Source organism: Leuresthes tenuis, unplaced genomic scaffold (assembly GCF_036924035.1).
Source record: "Leuresthes tenuis unplaced genomic scaffold, fLeuTen1.0.hap1 SCAF_6, whole genome shotgun sequence".
NCBI classification, from domain to species: domain Eukaryota; kingdom Metazoa; phylum Chordata; class Actinopteri; order Atheriniformes; family Atherinopsidae; genus Leuresthes; species Leuresthes tenuis.
In genome coordinates, this window is record NW_027325360.1 from 27,048,015 (window position 1) to 27,068,924 (window position 20,910).

The following is a 20,910-nucleotide window of genomic DNA, read 5'->3' on the forward strand; positions in this document are numbered from 1 at the left end:
TCTTAATCTGCAGCCCATCAAGATGCCTCATGTGCGGAAGCCTCCGAAGCGCTTCACTGGTCCAGCCACATCACATTGTCACTCTACTGCCCAAGCGTACTACAGAATGCAGTACTTTAATACCTTGGACACTGCTGTGGTGCAAAGCAATGAGCGCTTCAGCCAGGACAGGCTTCAAAGACTGCAAAGATTAGAGGACGTACTCATCACTGGGAACATTGATGCAGTTGTGGATGAATACCCAGAGTGGAATTCCATGGCTTTAGAAGTCCAGCTGAAAATGTTTCAGGCCAGCTCCACGTGTACAACTTCCTCAGAGGTAGCAGACATTTTCCGGGAAATGGTGCCAGAGGTGCAACATGTCTTCAAGCAAGCTGAGATCCTGTTGAGACTGCTGATGGTTGTTCCTGCCTCCTCAGCAGAAGCAGAGCGACGTTTTAGCCCCTTAAGACGTGGCTGAGAACAATGATGACGCAGACCCGGCTGAACAACGTCGCCATTTGCCATGTGCACCAAGAAAAACTGGATGCTTTGGACAAGAAACAGATCTGTCAGAGCTTACGACTCCAGGTTTTTGGGTCATTTATTTGGTTAATATATCTTTCCATCTCAGTCCTATGCTGCCTTTCCTTTAGCTGTAGCACTTTTACACATACATCGCATGTTTATTTCTCCTGCGCTTTGTTAACCAAGACGAAATGTGTTTTTATTTTGTAAGAAGCTACCGGAACGCACAACAAGTCATTGATGACATAAGCTGGGCAAAGTGTGTGGCCGCGCCATGACTGGTTTAAAGACTGGGCTGATGATGCTTGTCAAAAAAGTCGCCCCTAAAGTGATGTGGACTCACTGCATACTACACAGGGAATCCCTCACCACTAAAGCAATGAGTGCTGACTTTGCCGACGTTATGGACACTGTTGTGAAGGTCAGTTTTATTAAGAGGAGTGCGCTACAAACTCGCCTCTTTGCGTCTCTTTGCGCCGCTACAGGAGAGGAGCACAATGCGCTCCTTTACCATTCTGAGGTCAGATGGCTTCCCGTGGATCAGTATTAGCACGTCTTTGAATTACGCACAGCCATCCATGAGTTTCTTGCGGGTCAAAACCACACGGAGCTGGCTGCATTTCAATCATTCAATGACAATGCCTGGGTCACTAAACTGGCATATCTGGCGGACATTTTTTCAGAGCTGAACCGACTTAACAGTTCTATGCAGGGCCGCAACACACATGCCATTCAGCTGTATGACAAGATGGAAGGCTTCCTGAAAAAAGAAAAAAATATGGAGAGAACGCGTCAGGGGAGACAACGTCTCCATGTTCCATCAGTGGAGTAGTTGGTGGATTCCGCGGAGCTGTCGCCTGACGTGAAATGCGCAATTGTTATTCACTTGGGGGAACTCGAAAGTAAATTTGAAAAGTAATTTTCTGAGGCTGAGTCCAGGAGAAAGGACAAGACGTGGATACAGTTTCCATTCAAATGCATCTGACACCTCAAACCTGACTGCTTCTGAGGAAGATCAGCTGATCGACTTATCCACAGACAGTACACACAAGAATGTGTATGAGATGAAGCCTCTCACCCACTTCTGGATCTACTGCCATGGTGCTTATCTTTGTGAAAGTGGATTCTCCTCCCTCACCTATCTGAAGAGAAGAGCAAATGCCGTTCTAGACTGCAGCCTGAGGATGACATGATGCTCTGCCTGACAACCTCCATCTGCCCCAGAATAGACAAGCTGTGTACTACCCACCAGGGCCAGTCATCTCACTGAGGTAGGCATACCTGACATCATGAAGCCAAATGTTTCATTGTTGAAAAATGATAATAGAAAATATAAGAAAGAATATAAGAAATATAAGAAAGAAAATATAAGCCTTGTCAACAATAATGATTATAACCAATAATAATTATGGATGAACTTTGTTTTGTCAATCATAAGCACATGTGTTTAAAATGTGACACGTTTAACTTGTTATGGTTGGCTGTACTCTTGATTGAGAGTACATTGTGATTGGCTGTACGTCACACAATATGATTGGCTGTAAGCATTAATGGAAATACATAGCAACTTGTTATGAGTCACTGTAAGCTTGATTTGGAGTACAACTTGTTGTCAGTCCAGACGCTGTACGTCGGAGAGTTTTTCTGCTGTGTTTGATGATCAGCAGCAGCTATGGAGAGCTTTTATGAAGAAATCAAATATTTTCTACAAAATAGTGTTTACCACACCTTGACCATCACTAGCCCCAAACCAAAGAGCAGAAAGGCAGTGATTAGGAAGGCATCATCAAAATACACAATAAAAGGTAAGTCACACAGTGTGAATTAACTTTACTTAACTTTAACTTTCAACAGTACTTAAAAATAGAAGTCCTGGCTGTGGCATTAAACATTACAAAAGTATAATAATAGTTTGTTAGTTAGTTTTGTAAACGCACAATACAGTTTCAGTTAATTATCTTTTTGGTAAAGTCTATTTTTTATTTCAGTTATTATTTCCAGTTATTATTTTTTAACTGTACTTGATGTGAATTTAAAATATTGAACTTTGTTTCCCTGCCCACTACTGCAGAATTGGACGCTAACGTCATAGACAATATTAAGTTGTCTGTTTATTATGAGGTGTCTCATCTTACCCCTCTTCCTTTACTTTTTCCTTCCAAGTAATATTAGCTGTTATATTCAATCCATATTTGAAACATTTCAAGGCCTTTGGACTTCTTGGTGCTGCTTTTAGTTATAATATAACCTACCCAGTTATTATACATACACACTAAATAAATTTTGTATTTTCCTGCTGCATCAGACGAGCACTTGTATTACAGCTTCCAGGGCAAGCTTCGGTTGGTGGTGTGTAACCAGGAACAAGTCTGGAACGTTTTAAAGGAGGGCCATGACAATCTTGGCTGTGGGGGTCATCCAGGGAGACGCCGAACTACAGAAAAAGTATTGGCGCCCTGCCATTGGAAAACACTGAGGGAGGATGTAAAAAAATGGGTGAGTGTTATTAAAACTTCTTAAGGAAATGTATTGGCTGCGTTCATTCTAATTTATATACTGCCCATTAAATCTGATGCCTTTAAGTTCCACATGAACTGTGATGCATTTCACTTAGTTGGTTTATGGAGAGTACTTACACTGTTCCAAATATACAGCATACTTGGAAGAAATTACTTTAATACCCTGTTTTACAGGTTGATGAGTGTCCTCGCTGTCAGCGCCATGAAAAGATTAAAACAGTGGCACCTGTCCTCCATCCCATCCATGTCAAGGAAGCATGGAGTGTCCTCGGGGTAGACTTAATAGGTCCACTTCCTACCACCGCAAAGGGCAAAAGGTAGCATTATATTGTGTGTTATGTATATATATATACGGGAAAAAAAAGCATTGTTCTATTCTATTCTATGTATGTGTAACAAGGTTTTTGACAGTCAGGGATGCAACATATACTGTATTTATAACAATCTGCATTATATGTTGCAGATTCATTCTGACAGCTAATGACTTATTTACAAAGTGGGTTGTGGCAAAACCCTTTCATATGAAGACAGCCGCAGAGGTTTGCAAAAAAAATTGTTAATATTCTACTTGACTTTGGACTGGTGGAGAAGGTAATAACAGACCAAGGATGAGAATTTGTGAATGAGGTACAGTTACAGTATGTATTTAAAACATGGGATATATAATATTTGTAATTGAATCGTACAGTATCTTTCAAGGTAATTTGCATACACTGATATTTCTGCAGGTCAGCCGTGGTGTTTATGAGGCTCTGGGTGTGAAACACTGCATCCCATCAGCATACCATCCCCAGGCCAACAGACAAACCGCAATATTAAGGAGGCACTTGCAAAGTACTGTGGAGAGGGACAAAATGACTGGGATGCCCATTTAAAGGGCAAGTGTCAACACATCCAAACAGATAATATTTTGTAACAGCTGCAGATGTATTCATTCAGCATTCAGCTGAGACACAAAAAAGGGTAAAATGCTATTAATGTCATTTTTCCAGAGGTCAGCAAAGTATACGCCATATTGTGCACTTTTTGGAGGTGATCCTTAAACTTCAACCTGTGGGCACAGCTTAATTACTGCACATTGACTAAGAGGAAAAGAGAGACAGAAAACATCAGGGGAATAAGCTTGATTTTTCCTGACCTATATTTTACAGTTGCCAACATCTGTGCTTCATGAAATCCTCAAAGAGGTGGTGCTCCAGGAAGGGGATACAGTGGACCTGACATTGGCTCTGGTGTGTACCACATTCAGAGACATTGTGTCCACCAATTATCTGAAAAGATGGGCACATTTTCAGTGGCTTGACAGTGAGTCCTTTAATATCAGTGGTGTACAATACCTGAGTTCTGTGGTGTTTTCATTATCTCTATGGAAGTGAGCTCTTTTGACTCATAACTTTTTTACACAGGTGTTTCTACATGGAGTGGGTTTTCAGAAATGTACAGAAAAGCTTTCTACACCATGTACACCTGCCTTGGATGTGGACGGCTATACAAAAACTGCACACCAGGTATAAATCTTATACTTGATAGTGTTTCTATCTGTGTGATTATACATAGCATTGATCTCATAACTATGCATTGACCACATCTGTAGAGGTCACGAGTTAGCATGTTTTTATTTTTATTTCTTTCCTTTTTGTTTCACAGGATATGTTGGGGCAGGAAAAAGGGGAATACTGCAAGCAGTGTATTCTGAAGCCCTACACCCAGGATACTGTAATCACTCCTGCAGCCAATTGCAATAGGTGAACATAAGTTGGACAAAGACACAAATCCTACGACTAAATGATGTCACTGAAATGTATGAAGGGAAAGGTCTACCAAAAGACTACTAACTGATGCTCCAGAGGTTTCTTCCTGTTAAAAGGGAGTCGTTCCTTTCCACAGTCGCCACACGCTCAGGATGGGAGATTGGACTGAAGACAAGTTTCGGTGCAATCTGTTGGTTTCCTTAGCTAGGATATTGTTTTTGAATTGGCTCTATATGAATGAATTGGATTATTTTGAAATTAATTAATTGGATTTGATTGGATTATGATTACAATGAATGGAATTCCAATTGGCTTGAATTGGGCTATATTATTTAAGTGCCTTGAGATTTGTTGTAATTTAGCGTTATATAAATAAAACTGAATTGAATGGAATTGAATTAATTGTCTTTTTGTTATTTACTTTGACATAGGGTTTAAGTAGCTTCCCTTTAAAATCTAGTTTGTTTTGTTGAAAATTATCTTAAAAGTATACACAATCTAAGTAATCTATCTATCTATCTATCTATCTATCTATCTATCTATCTATCTATCTATCTATCTATTAGTTTGTCCAAGTAAATATAGATATGTGTGTTTTTTGTTTGAAATATTAATAATATAAATAATATTATCTTCTAATGATAACAGCAAAATTTACAAGGTGTGTTTTAGATTTATATTGATTATTTTGCTGGCTTGTGCTTTCAAGGCCATGAGCTTGTGTGTGTGCCTGATAAAAACTGGTTCTATCATTTAACCAGGTGTTACATAAAGACTTATAATTACATAATAGTAATATACATACATACATTACATACACTCACATAAATAAACAGAAACCCAAAACAATCATTACTCAAATATATTTAGCCGTGTTGTTCATACATTTAAATTTAAAATTTTCCACTGGTGCAAGACAGTTCTCAAAGTTGTCTAATGTGTTCTTTGTTTTCTTTTGAGTGTTACGTTGTGAAATAAGTCAAATGTGAAGCAGATTTTAAGCGAGCTGCGCAGTAACATGTTGTTGCAGATTTTAGTCACAAGGTGGCAATACTGACTCATGTCACAAGTATAAAATGAGTATTTTTCCTTCCAAAAGGTTTCTTCAGTGTTTTTTTAAAAAAAGAAAGGCTCTTGATATATGCAGAGGAGGGTAGAGTAGCCAAAAATACTACACCAGTAAAAGCAAAGAGTATTTGCATTAAAAGTACAATTTATCCAAAAAGTTACTCAAGTAAATGGTAACGGAGTAAATGTAACTTGTTACTACACTGTAAAAAAGAATAAAATAACTTGCGATCTGGCTTAAAATTTTAAGTTGGACAACAGTTTAAGGCTTAAGTTGTTGAGTTTGAAATTCTAAGAAGCTTAAGTTGTTTAAACATATGAGTTTCTTAAACATTGAGTAATTAGTTGGGTTGACAAAGGCGAAGGTGACAAATTAGTCCCATTAACTTTAGATTTTAAGTTATAAAAAACATGGAGTCTCAAATGATTGGCTCCTTATCAGGCCACTGCAGAGCTTCATGACGAGCGGATCGTTTGAATCAGGTGTGGTGGAGGAGGCAAACATGAAAACATGCAGGGCGGTGGGTCCGGAGGACCGGAATTGAGAAACAGTGTCATAACACAAAATAGCAAAAGTCTTTATTGTCCTTACTTCTATGTCAAGGGGCTGAAGCAGAGCACACAGGTCTGCACTGCTGCTACTTCGCATTTTGCACATTACCAGTAGTCTCGGGACCTATTTGTCCAATCCATTAAAGGAGGCTCACCCTCAACAATCTCCTTCCTTCACAATGCAAAGGTGCTGTCCATTAGGGCATCCATCATTTTCCCGTCTCTCTTCTTTTTCTTCATCTCTTCTATCAGAGCTATTATCTCAGTTTCAAGGCCATCTGGAGACTAAGGGCAAGACCTATTATAGTGTTCGTCTCTTAGCTTGTAATGCCTTAGAATGCTTTGTTGGTTGGCTGAAGAAAATGTACAGAACTTGCAGATCCAATTCATATAACAGGGCTGGTTGCTCTGTTGTAGTCTCCAGCTCTGAAGAAAAAGAAAGTCAAAGTGAGATTGCCATCTCCATACATCACTGCCTATAAGTACTTTCTGTGTTTCCCTATTGTTTCATTCTCATACCAAAACTATGAAGAAACTGCAATAAATGTTCCTATAAAGCTGTGTTTTGATCCACCTAAAAATAGTAATAATTACTAAAAATAAATGCAAAATAAAATCAGCCCACAATTAACATGCCATACAAAAATGTCATATTTTCATTTTTAACTAGTAATATTCAATTTCATTCATTTAATTTGATTATTTTCCCAGCCTCATTGTTTCACTCATCACTAATTAATATTTAATTTTCAGCACTTTTCAGTTGGTCATGTAGAAGGAAGCTGTGTTGTAGAAACTGCTGTCTTAGAAGAAGAGCTGCCACATGATCAACCTGAGAGCAAAACGGAGCAGAGTAGGCTACTTGTCAAAGATGTTTAATGAGAAGAACTTCTGCTCTGTAACACCAATGCAATATGTTTGTTCAATTCCATCAAATCCAAAAGAGTGAGACATCATCTTTCTAGTTGACCTCCGAAAACTCCGAAACTCCGAAAAGGAAGTTTTGTGTGGCACATGGTGCTGCAGGAGGTAGCTCGCCCTTATTGGCTGTGTGGGGTTGCTTATGCACTTTTGCAGGAGCCACATGTACATAAGTTGAGTCAACTAAGAAATGTTGTCTGAATGATTCTGATTGAACCGATTAGTTGGGCGCAGAAAAACTTGATATTTCAAATACACAACACATTTTAGTTGAACTGACTGAGGAAATTGAGTTGAGATAGCAAAAACCTCAAATCCTTTTTTACAGTGTGCCACCTCTGGCTATAGGGGAGAAGAGTGTTCTCCAGAGTCAAATGTTCACACGTAGAACTCAATCTCTCTGTGAAGAGCCCTTTTAGAGCCTTCTTTTTCTGTGTGAGTGTGATGGTTACCAGTAGGTGAATATATATCTGCTTTTGTGTTTAAGTTCCTTGGAGAAGACAAACTCTCTACCTTTATTCCTCGATATGGAGACTTTATCTTTGCCAGAAACTGGAAGGAGTTATCTTAAAGTGAAAAGATAGAGGATAAAGTGCAAAGGAAACAAACTTTACTAAATACACAAAGAGAGAAGATGAGACTTCCATCCACCGCCTCAGCCACAGCAACCAGCCACTTTAACTCTAAGCCTACACTTCGTGGAAATAAGAATGCTGAACAGAAGACAAGGAAAATAGAACTTGAATGGTTGAACTACCAAGATTCTATGTACAAACAAGCCTAATTAGAGGAATTTGAGTTCATGTTTTCATGCGTTCTGAGGAGTCCCTTGAGGGTAGTGTCACCGTTGGAAGTTTGTCAGAGAAAGCTAATTACACGACCCTCAGACTATATCTCTGTACAAAGCCAAAAGATTGTAGTGATTCTGAGCTTAGTGATGCAACAACAGACATGCCTTTTTCACCTGACACATCTACCACACTTGGGCCAGTTACACATGCATCTCCATCCTCATCCAGCCCATCACTGCTCTGTCCCACTCCTGTCAAAAGACCTCGGTAAAGCAGTAGGCCTCTTGGACTATCTTCTGTCCAGTTAACAGCCAACAAGAAAGCAGCAAGTCATTGTCATCCGCAAAGCACACTGTCTTGTGGACATGATTGAAGCATTTATAGACAACTGCATACTGGATGCTAATATTTCAATCAGGCGTGTGCTTGAACATGGCGAGGTTGAGGCTGGAGTTGGGAGTGGGGTCAAAGACTGCCTCACTGATTTCTGGGATGTGTTTTATGCAACAAAGACCTGTGGAACCAAATACAAGATCCCAATTCCAAGAGAAAGAGTGGACTCGCACCTTGGCCTTTGGATGGCAGACATTTCAGTTCTTTCCAGTCCAACTTGCCCCTCCATTTCTTACCGAGGCTCTATCTCTCTCTTGTTCAGACAATCTACTGGAGGCTTTCTTCAACTATATCAGCGGAACTGTGAAGGATGTGCTAACTGAGGCACTTAGCAACTTCAAAGGGGCAGATATGGATGAACTCCTCAGCATACTCAGCAGTCACATCTGTTGTGTACTCCCAACTGAAGAAAATCTGCCAAGTCTGGTGGAGGAAATAGCCCAAAAAGAGATGAAAGAAACAAAGAAACAGCCAACATTTATCATAAAGTGTTGGAAGCCAATTCTCAGTCTATTGGACAATCCATGAGTCGGGAAGGACTGAAGAAGATTCTGGATGATCTCAAATCCAAGGCAAGAAACAAGTTCCCAGGATCTGTCACTGGAAGAGCAAACTACCTCAAATCATCTCTTGAGATTTGTAAGAGAAAGAGAGGAGAAGGAGCTTGGCCTATTCCTCAGGTGCTGCACTGGGTCTGACTTGTTCCTATCTAAGACCATTAAGGTCACATTCACAGCAGAACAGCCACAGTTTGCAAGTGCGCCCTTGGCTCACACCTGTGGTTGTTCTTTGGAACTGGCATCTAACCACAAAGACTATGCAGAGTTTAGAACAGAATTCATCTCTAATGGATTTGGCCTAAAAGGCTTTGTTTGCTTAGACGTCAATTGAAAACTACACACACACACACACACACACACACACACACATGCTCACACTCAGAAGTTTAGCAGTGTCATCTTTTATATAATCCACTAGTTTTACATGATGTAGAACTAGTAGATTATATGCATTGCATTGTTTCAGTAGGAGGTAGATTTTTCTTTTCAATTTATGATCTCTTTAAAATTCAAATATGACAGCTGAAGGCACTGTGGAAACAAAAGTCACACTGGAGTTAATATTTCAATAAAAAAAAACAGAAATGTGACACTGTATTCTTGGAAACGTTGTATGCATTATAGCACCATAATAGGGAAATGCAGTATTGTTTTATTCTATGGCAGGGTTATCAGCAGAGTAATACTGTGCTCCAGCTTCCTGCACTCAGCCATAGCAGCCTACATAATGAAGCTAAGAGTATTGACCCCAGGATAAAAAAGCCTACATATTGATGCAAAATAAGCTTGGAGTGAAGAAATATGTGGCTACAGAGAGATAAAAAGTCCAGAGAGCTCAGCAGTTTAGACACGTGGTGAGGATGCTCTTTGGTGGGGGACACAAAAATTCATAAAAGAAGTGGAAACCAAGACATAGAAACAATCCAAGAGAATATTCATGGGGATCAAATCAAATTATTATTGCAGGCTACAGTATATCCAGGACCCAATGAGGAAACTGATTTCAGCCCTTTTTAGTAGTTGTCCTTATATTTGTGGTGCCTGTGTTGCTCTAGAGATTTTGTTGCTTGTACATTGATTTATCATTCTTGTTTTCTCTATCTCTTTATTTATTTTTTCCACATTTTTCACTTATGTATGTCTTTTCTTACATTTTGAAGAGTCATCTACTGGTGAGACCTTGCACTTTTACCTGTGAGTTCATCATCTACCTGCTCAGGTGTGTGTAATTAACCTGTCTACTTAAGGGGAATCTGTGTGCTGTGGGTTACACCCTGAAGAAGGATGTTGTGCCACTACGCATGAGATGTATCCCAGCTCTACTTTTATGTACTAAAGTAAAGCAAATGTAGAAATTTAGAAGAATAACATTTTCTCTGTATTGTCCATAATGACAAAGATGAACTTGAACTCATGTCGATTGCCTCAATGTACTGTGCCTTCTGAAAGTCTGCTGCACGTTGACGTGAGCGTGGCCTTAACTTCACTCCTACACGCTCTCGCTCTTTTTTCTTCTTTTTTTTTCAGATCTTAGGAGGGCCACACATGAGGCCCCCGACATTCTCTCTGGTGGCCCCACTCTCCTTCTCAGCTCCTCAATGGTGACAGAGTATCTTATCAGAGATTGACGACATTATTACACAACATCATACTCACTTCTTCCATAACTGCTCATTTGTTACGTAGGTGAATATGCAAATCACATAAGTTAGCCACAAATGTTCAGTTAATTTCAGTTCAGTTCAGAACTTTACTATCCCTCCAGGGGAAATTTGATTTGCAGTGACAGTGCAACTAACACAACAACAATAAATGGACAAACAGTGACATTGAACAATGTTGCAGAGTACGGCACAACCAAACTTGATTTGACTAATCCTACATGAAGTAAGAGAATAAGTATCAGAGAGTATAAAATGTATAAAAGATATCAAAGTTGCCACAAGAACAGTGCATTTAAAGATGCAAAATTGATTGCATTGGTTGCACGTGGAACAAAGGAAAATTTATACCTATTTGTTAGGTAGCTTATATCTCCGTTCAGACGGCAGAGAAATGAATTCCTCCAACAATGGATGATCAAGGCTAGACAGGATGGACCGACCCTTCTGTAAGACTCGTCTGTCAAAGATCTCTTTGCTCCACCTGGATGCTTGACCCTCTGAATAACTTTCTACGACATTGGTTGCCATGGTTACAACATTGTTATCCTTCCATCGCACCGGTAACGTCTCTCCCTCTGTAAAAACCTCTGTGCTTCCACGAGGCATTCTATCGAAAGCCTTCACACCTGTGAAAGGGATGTCATGCAGACGGCACTGTCTCAGTGTGCCAAGGGAACCATAACCTCGTTTGGTCATTTCATCAATGAGGCTAAGTGAGGTGAAAAGGTTATCATGCACAAATGTGCATCCTGGAGGAACTTCTGCTTGTTCAGCCAGACCAAGGACTACACTTGGGCCCTGTCCTAAGCCAGGTTCCGGCAAATGTGTGTGGACTCCACAATAGGGCTTCATGTGAAAAATGTACCCTGTGGGTGAAGCAAGGCTCCACAACTTGTACCCCAACCGAATTGGTTTGCCCCTGATGAACTGCTTGCAGCCATGACTGCCATAATAGGGTATCATGCTTTCATCAATTGACAGCTGTTTTGTGTATGGCATCATTTTGTAGGTGTCATTCAGTGCACTGAAGATGGGCCGCACTTTGTAGAAAGGGTCGTCTGTAGCCTTTGAGTTATCCACCAGGTGAATTGAGACCATTATCTCGTCATAGCGGTTCCTTCTTATTGCATCTGAGATGGCTTCATTGTAGACATCAGGGTCATATGATCAATACATGTGCCTCCGTGGTACAGAACTGTAGCCAGATGTGAGCAGAATCCCATAAAAAGTCAGCAACTCATCCATGCTCAGATCAAGTGCCTTCCCTTTGGTTTGCATTGAGTAGAGATTTGACATCTCAACAGTGAGCTCCCTCAGAGTAGGAGGATACATCAAAAGGAACAAATCAACAGGGTCAGGTTTACTTTGTTTTATGCAGTCTGCTGTAGTTGGACCATAGGTCACAAAATCTGGTATGCTAGATGTGGCTGGGACGGCGTGATCTTTTAAAAATCCTGTCCCTATTTTGCTTATTTTTTGGGGGGGGGTTTGTTTTCTTCAGGGCATCTTCTATTTTTTGGTTGTGGGGTCTCATTTTCCTCAGGTCATCTTCTTTTTTTTATTGTGGGGTCTCATTGTCTGGGGTAGGCCTGGGCTTCACAGGTTAAAATCATTCTCATCCTCCTGCTGGGTCACCTCTGCTTCACCTTTTTGCAGTCTAGCAGGCAAATGGCCTGTTTCGCCTTGGTACTCTCTATCTGACCAGTCACTATCACAGTCACTTTCAATTGCATCTTTCTCAACTGTAGGAATAACTGTTATGTATAACACATCACTTTGGGGTTATTTTAGGTCTAGAAGATCCAAAACCTCTGATAATTTTAAGCTGTGTAGAAAAAAAACACAAGAAAAATTGAATAAATAGATAAAACGTTTGACACCTAGCATATCGCTATGACTATGCGGTATGCCAGCAGCAACAAATGTTGCCGTGCTTACATTTACTCTTTTTATGATCAAAAGATTTATGTTGGCTTATAATTCTCATTGTATATCAGAAGTAGACCCTTTAAATAATATATGTACAAAATATTTCAGTTATATCTGTTAATTTTACTTACTTCCTCTTATATAAGTTTGCGGCAGACATTTCCCGCGAGCGGTGCAAACATGAAGTAAGAGGCCTGGCCATGTGAACATTCACACTAGTTACATGACATTGATACAGTTTAGAGGAGACAACATATTCTTTTATTTAAAGAATTGCATTAGCTGCCCAAAGCCAAAACAGCAATTTTAGAGCTTCCAGAATTTTTTATTTTTTTTTAAAGACTAAATGGGTTAAGAATTAATAGAATGAATAGAGAGAAGACACAAGGTGAAGTGACTTTACACTGGATTAGATATTCAAGCTGGTGCTGCTCCTCACAGCTGAGTAGGTAATGTTGACTTTTTTACCTCCCAGGTTCTGGTGCTGAGGAATCACGGCATTGTGGCTCTTGGGGAATCCGTGGAGGAGGCCTTCTACACCATCTACCACATCCAGACAGCCTGCCAGATCCAGGTAGCACACAAGCACAATCAATCACTGCTATACTGAAAAGCAGCTGCCAGGCCAGAGACAGAATGATGCCTCTGAGTGTGTGTGTGTGTGAAGCAGGCTGGAAAAAAAGAGCTGAACAGACTGTTTTTAGCTGAATTAAAGCTTTGTGTGGATGTTTTCGTTAGGATGCAGTACAGTTTTAATGGTACTGATCAAGTTCCGGTCTTCATTTGTCTGATGCATGTGAACATTTGCTTGTTAAAACCACCTCCGTCATCCATTCCTCATCACTTGAGCACAGCAGAAGCACTTTAGAAAAATTCTGCTATATTTCTTGTTGTTGCTTCATAAAATAAGCACTAAAGATTTTCTGTGGTTTACAAATAGAAAGCTTTTAATACACATGCTGAGTGTGCAGAATCGGGAGCTTAACACGACACATACAGCTCTCATACAGCTGTTCTGTGCTCTAAAGGTTCAAAACAGAAACAACAGTGCTGCAGGGTGAATACAGACACTTTTGGAAACGGTGCTAGTTCCTCAGAATGTCACTTACCCAGCACTGAGGTGATATTATTGTTTTATTTCAGTACTGCATTGTCATGATTCAGCTTCATGTGACACTGTGCAGCTGAAGTTGTGAAACGGATCTTCCTACTGCATGTCTACACCTTTCAAACATCTCCCTCTGGTGTTTTGTTTAGGGCTACCGTTCCGGCTACGCCTACCGTTTCCCTGTGCTGCTGGAGCGGTCGCGGACGCGGAGGGAGGTGGAGGTGCCGGCAACTGTGACAGCCTTCCATCTGTTTGATGACGACGGCCTCCACCCGTCTCTGAGGCAGCACCCGTTTGCTCAGCGCCAGCAGCAGGAAAGGACCCGATGGCTCAACACCCCCAACACCTACCAGAAAGTCAGTCAGGAGCAAGCGAGCCCGGGACACCAGCGCACCACTGTGAGAATCTGCGGATGAGTCTGAACAATCAGTCCTAAACACACTGACCAACATGCATCTTCTCTACTAACTGTGCAGTGCTACATCAGCACAGTCACTGTTCTATAATCAAATGTGGCCACTGTGTCCGTTTGAATGTTGAGGCATAAAAGAAAATGATGGAGCGCTGCAGAGGTGAAGGATCAGAACATGGAGTGAGATTAAAGTGTTTTCCTCTGTGACTGACTTTAGGATGACGGTCAGAGGAGAAATCCAGTGTATTTGGTGTGCTATAACCAGAACTGTTTCTACATCTAAAATCAACTGATTTCCTGCAGATTCATATGCAGGCTGATCCATTTATATTTCTCTTGAAAGCTTATAGAAGAGATCAGTCCCTCCCACGTCCTTTTCCTCCTCTTTTCTGCATTGCAGGGGAATGCCCACCAGGTCTGTGATGACTAATACAGAGCAGACTCTGCCCTCTGGTGGCCAAACATGCAGCACATCGAGGATTAACTCACAAGAAAACATACTTTATTAGGAAAAAAACAAGAATCAAGTTGCTATGATTCGACTGTGTCTGATTAAATCAAGCAGACAGGGTTCACTCCCATCAACTCTGCTTGTTTTTCTTCAAAAGTAGTGGAAGAAATACAGTTTTGATGTTGGTGTTTCATCCTGCAGTGGCTGAAGGCAGAAGAGGTGACACAAGCTGGCAGCACAGCCATCAAGATAGAGAACCCAAACCAGTTTGTGCCTCTTTTCACCAACCCGCAAGAGGTGATTGAGACACGAAACAAGGTAGTTCTGTCCCCTGCAGTTCCCTCCTTTGCTTTTTCCATGAAGTCACATGAATCCAACATATTAACAGAAAGGTTTTCATGTCCACAGATCCGACAGCAGAATCGTCAGGATATGAAAACAGCAGGACCGCAGTCTCAAGTCCTCGCAAGTGTCATAACAGAGGAAAGCCCTTCGGTAACCTCCTCTCTCCCTGCCGGCAGAACATTTAATCTATTCTCCCTCCTTTAAATATCAAAAGTTGCTTTGTGTGTATTCTGTGTTTCTGCTTATCCATCAGACCCCAGTGAGCCCACCCAAAGTCCCACCTGAGCCAGAACCTCCCAACCCCTTCAACCAGCTGACGGACCAGGAGCTGGAGGAGTACCGGAAGGAGGTGCAGAGGAAACAGGATGGAGGGACTAATGGTAGGCTCTGTTCAGCCTGACTCACAGCTGCTCAAATGACCTCAGCGATTCTTTTCAGCAGCTTTAATACAAAGCAAATAGAATTATTTTAAACTCTTTGGATTAGTATTACACCAGTATATTATTGTTAGACGCTCATGAACATATTGACCTGAGAGGCTGTTTGATTGTAACCCACAATCAGATGTTTGCTGGTAAAACTAGGAGTATTTAACATAAGTACTGGGAGATGATACTTGGGCAAAATAGGGAATAGATAAAAGATTAAAGATGTTCTAAAAAAAGAAAAGAGAAACAGTAGAGTAAGAACTATCCAAATAAATTCTGTAATTTGATTATTATGATTTAACCGACCGTAGTATTTATCAATGTGTCGCTTTAGTGTCCAAACTCATCTGATAATCTTTCATCATCATGCGTAGAGATGTCTGCATATTCTTTGTAATACTGCAGAGTAAAGTCTGTCAAATGTGCCACACCTCACTCTCACTTTGACTGCTTTTCACACTTTCTTCTAACCTTTCTTAATCAATTCAGACCAAAGACTGTGTGTTCTGTTCTTCTAAAAGCTGACTGTCCTCTTAAACTGCCCACTAAAACAACTTAAAGGGTTAAACCTGCGTTTATTGTATGTTATTGATTTTGCCTTCGTGTTAAGCAACATTTTATAAAAAATCATTTTAAAAAAAAGTTTGAAAGGTACAAGCACACGTATGTCACATCTGGTCTGAATGGGTTAAGCAAACACAGTTTCACTCGTGACTGTGGTGTTAACTTCTCTGTATGGCACAAATCTAACCTCCTGCTCAGCTAAACCCACACTGTCCCTCACTTTTTGTGTGTCTGTGTGCATTTTCGTGGAAAAAGGGGAGGAGGTGGCAAATGACAAGGAGTCTACCCCTGCTACCTCCCCTACAAAGGTCCCCGAGGCCAGCCTCCCTCCTCTCTCAGGTGAGGCTTGGCAGAGCGCTGACTGTCTGCCCGGCTTGCCCTCCATGCTGCTTATCTGACCAACAGCCTGGGACTCAGTGCTCTTTCTGCCTCTGCCTCATGCCTTAAATGCTCCCTGACAGCCGTGTTACTCCTCCTCATACCCAGCAGATAGGTGCAGTTCAGAGACTGTTGATGGAATTGATTGTGGATTGTTTTGTTTTGTTTTGATCTTATTTAATATACTGATGTCTATTAATATTTACTGACAGCGAAAGCACATTCTCTACCTTGGGAATAATAGTTTCTCAAAATGGCCAAACACAAGCTCTTTAAAGGGGGACTCCAGTATTTTTAAACCAAGACCTTGTTTCCATCATGAAATACGTTTATCAACTCACCGAGAACAGTTTGGCAAAAGTCGGCGTCCTTCGGGAGATATTTAGATAACTCGCAATAGGCGTATATCCATATAATGGAGTGAACAGGGCAGGGACAATGCAGCCTCTAAATAAGGCATTATCTGTCTTTATTTCACCAATACTTTAAGACGAATGAATGAACGAACATGTACTATAGCTCTGTTAGCGCATAGCTCCTGTTATGTGGCTACTTGTGGCTATAGGAGAGCTCACGGAAGGAATTCTACACACACCTCTACTGGGACCACTTAATCCACACACGGCTGCAGCACAGCTCATTCACTCCGGTAAGAATGTCCATCTTACTCAAAGTCGCTGTTCAAGTTGTCAAAATTTGATAAATATCCTGCCATGTTGCACAAAACTAGCAGTAGCAAACTCTGTGTGAAGTTAGCAGACTGTCACAGAGCAAGGAGTAAATAAACTGTGCTGCAGGGGGGCGTGTGGATGAAGTGGTCCCAGTAGAGTGCCTGTGTAGTAATCCTTCTGTTAGCTCTCCTATAGCCGCAAGTAGCCACATAACAACACCTATGAGCTAACAGAGCTATAGTACATGTTCGTTCATTCATTCTTCTTAAAGTATTGGTGAAATAAAGACAGATAATACCTTATTTAGAGGCTGCATCGTCCCTGCCCTGTTCACTCCGTTATATGGATATACGCCGATCAAGTTATCTAAATAGCTTCTGATGGACGCCGACTTTTGCCAAACTGTTCTCGGTGTGTAGATAAACGTATTTCATGCCAGAAATAAGGTCTAGGTTTAAAAATACCGGAGTTCCCCTTTAAGCGCTCTTTAATGTTTTACAGAGCTTCAACAGCAGATGGCGCTCATGCAGTTGTTAATTGAAACACAAAGTGTTTCAATGAAATTGAGGTGATTAAAAGCCCCAGAAAAAAGGCTAAGAGTATGATTATTTGCTTTGTTAAATATGAAATTAACAATTTATGAAGAAATATACATAAAGGGTATCTATTCCCATCACATTCGGAATCAGAAGAGGTCCCTGTGTGTTGAATTGTAACAAGATTATATTTAGTAGTATTCTTTAACGTAATAATCTCCTCTGATTATCCCAAATAAATAATTTCTCATGTATGATTTAACAGATTTGTCTGTGTCTCCAAAACGTGACAATTTTGTCATAGTTATTGATTCATGTTTTTGAAAATCCTGAAAAAAGATCCCTTGAGATTCTTTGTCAAAATAAAGCGCAAACTCTCCACAGACTGAGCGCCTCTGCATAATTCACCGCTCTGTTAAAAGTTTAGACTGTCACAGTTAAGGTTTTTTCTGTCACAGTTTATGTTTTTCAGGTCACAGTTTAGGTTTTAATCGTCTTGTTTTCAGTTTCTCATGTTTTCAGGTTATGTTCTTATCATGTTTCTCCCCTGTCACGTTAGGTTCAGTATTGTCACCTGTGTCATTGTTCACAGCTGCACCTCATTCACTAATCACTCCCTCCACAGCATTTAGTCTCCTGGTTTCCTTTCACTCTTTGCAGAATCCTCACTAACCTTTCATGCCACAGCAATGATTGCCAAGCCAGGTTTTTGCCACAGAAATGTCATAGTCTTGTTGACCATAGTTCTTTTGTTATTTGTAGATAGTCTTGTCTTGTTTCTCCAAAGTTAAATATTTTGATAATCCGGTTCAGCCGCGCTTTATGTTTTTTTCCTTGTCTTGTGTTTGGAAATAAACCTTTTTAAAGAACTGCATCTGGGTCCTACCTTCCACCGTTCCTGACATAGACTGAACTATTTAATTGGAACTACTAATGATAGAGTCACCTTGATGTTAGACACCTGGAGGAGTAATGTCCACTGTCAGCTTTTGTTGTTGTGTGTGGTTTTTGTCAGAGAAGACATTTTGACTTTACATAGCAGGAAAACACTGGTTAAACCATATCTCTGCTACTTCATCTAAGAAGAAGTAAAAGCTCTGGCATGCTCAGTTGTGCCAATGAGTCAGAACCACCATAGCATGCAGCTAAAATGGAATACAACTTTTATGAATAAGTCAAAATGTACAGTGAATGTGTGTCGGCTAAGTTACTGTTTGAGTTACACATATCAGCCCATCTGTCTCTGCACCCACTGTCTCTGTTGTACTCTCTTCTTCTGTGTCTGTCCTTTTCTGTGTTACTCCACACTGGTTCACAGGGTACACTTCTGGTGTTCTGCTCTTGCCGCTCTAGGATGTAAGTACAAGGAAAAAATGTGGCAGCCCACTTCTCATAAAGCAAGCATGTTCATCTGCAGTGACGTGTCGAGCATGTAGCTTTGCAGCTCCAAGCGTCTTAAGACTCTTTGTGTGCGTTTACTGAATTTTTTCTTCTTCTTTATGGTGATTCTTGCAGAAGAGGAGGCAAAGGCCGACTCTCCAACCATTCAAAATGGAGGAGAGGAGGAGAAGCAGACGACGGAGGAGCTGGAGAAAGGCATGAAGGCTCTCCTGCTGCTCCGCTGACCAAACTGCAGGGTGGCACGCCCGAAGGTTCCCCGTCCAAGAAGAAAAAGAAGTTCAAGCCACCGTCATTCCTGAAGAAGAGCAAAAAGCAGAAAGAGAAAGCAGAGACCTGAGACGGTCACGCAGATGCATCAGACCTCGGTGGAATAGTTCACTCAGTGGGTTTACATGATGAGATGAACTCGATTATAGCTATAGTTGGGTTATGCTCCTTATCTGAGGGTAATTATTCTTTGATACATGGCGGTGAGTGAATTGAATCACTGGCACAAAGCATGCAATACCACAGTAGATAAGTAGCGCTGTACCCATTTCAACTATCACTAATGGAGCCACATCCGGTTGACGTCTTCACCACCAACAACAACAAAACTAAGGCATTCGAGAAAGATGGCAAATGAAGAGCAAAATTAAGCTATGTCCCTCTACATTTGTGATGAGCTGGTTATGGCACAGACGATGCACAACGGCGCATTCTCCATCGAGTTGTTTGTTTCTTTCAGATGGCGGCGACAAGAACAGTAATATCGTCTCCTTCAACTTCCGGGTGACGATCGCGGGAAAAAATCTCGAGCATGCGCAGAATGCTCGATCCGATCCACTGTCGTTTCCAGGCAAGTGTGCAATCAGATCGAGTTATCTCGGGGTCTTAATTCAATCGCAAGTAACCGATCCGATTCGATTTCTTGTAGGATAAAGCTTGTTACATGAGCTGAATAACTCAATCTTATTGTAATTTAGCCATTAATCCAATCCGATTGCTGCATGTAACGGCACTGACTGATTTTGATGTATGTGGTGATTAATCTGAAGCACTGGTTATCATTTTCACATACTATTTGACCCACGCGGGACACGACTCCCGAAGCTGACGCACTATTTCTGATCACTCACAGTTTCTGTCTTTTTTTCCCTCCTGCTGTGTGATCAGTCTGTTACTTCACTGCACAGGCAGTCCAACATGTTTCTCTCTAAAAGCAGACTCTGATCCTGTGCAGCTGCCACATTCGTTTCATGCATTTTCTCATCCACAACTTTGCAAGACACGGTGGAAAGCTTCCATTATTATCCATGTATAGGCACCTAACACATGTAGATTAACATTCCAGCACGTCACTTTTGTTTATCGTTATAGGCATTTATTAGTTAGCATTTGGTTGTAGTTATCAGATGTCGCAGGTATAATATGTAAGCACAAGTGCAGGACATGTAGACAAATATAGTGATAGCTTCTGATTGTGCTCTGCTGAGTGCTAGTTTTGTGTTAAACTATAAGCCTGTTGAAGAGGAACAGAAAAGCAGGGAGATCCTACTGGCTAGCAACAAAACGTGCCGCTGTGAACGCTGTTATCAAAACCAAAAAATAAAGCATAATGAATATGTTGTTCGTCAGTGCAGTCTGAAACCCAGTAACTGAGTTTACTGAAGGTACAGTTGTGGGATGTATCACCACAGTCGTGAAAACAAATCTCAGTGTGGGGCCTGTAAACTTACAGCCCTAAAAATGCTGTCAGAACGCTCACAGACAAATGACTGAAAAGCAAAGCGGTGTGGTATTTAAGGTCATGAAGTGCTGTAACTGAGGCCCTGAATACTCAGGTAGTGTAGGTCTGGGAATGTAATATTTGATTTTTAAAAATGACTTCAAAATGAGTCAGAAGTACATGTTCAAGGCTGACGAACCTCTCCAGTGTTGCTTTATAAATAACCAACATTTTTAGATCATCCAGCCCGATA

At 40.9% G+C, this 20,910-nt stretch overlaps 1 protein-coding gene across 1 annotated transcript; it reads left to right on the top strand.

Annotated features, from left to right (window-relative positions):
* Positions 1-781: 781 nt before the first annotated feature.
* LOC140309256 (beta-adducin-like) lies at positions 782-19,188 on the top strand. The gene is made up of 8 exons (XM_072387071.1): positions 782-928; positions 13,131-13,229; positions 13,913-14,161; positions 14,828-14,944; positions 15,035-15,121; positions 15,225-15,351; positions 16,219-16,302; positions 19,064-19,188. The coding sequence occupies exons 1-8, from the start codon at positions 782-784 to the stop codon at positions 19,171-19,173; spliced, it is 1,020 nt and encodes a 339-aa protein (XP_072243172.1). The 3' UTR covers positions 19,174-19,188.
* The last annotated feature ends 1,722 nt before the right edge of the window (positions 19,189-20,910 follow it).

Coding starts and splice junctions, on each gene's coding strand:
- LOC140309256 (XM_072387071.1), top strand. CDS start 782: ATGACTGGTTTAAAGACTGGGCTGATGATGCTTGTCAAAAAAGTCGCC. Junction 13,230..13,912: donor AGACAGCCTGCCAGATCCAG/GTAGCACACAAG, acceptor TGTTTTGTTTAG/GGCTACCGTTCCGGCTACGC. Junction 15,352..16,218: donor ACAGGATGGAGGGACTAATG/GTAGGCTCTGTT, acceptor TCGTGGAAAAAG/GGGAGGAGGTGGCAAATGAC.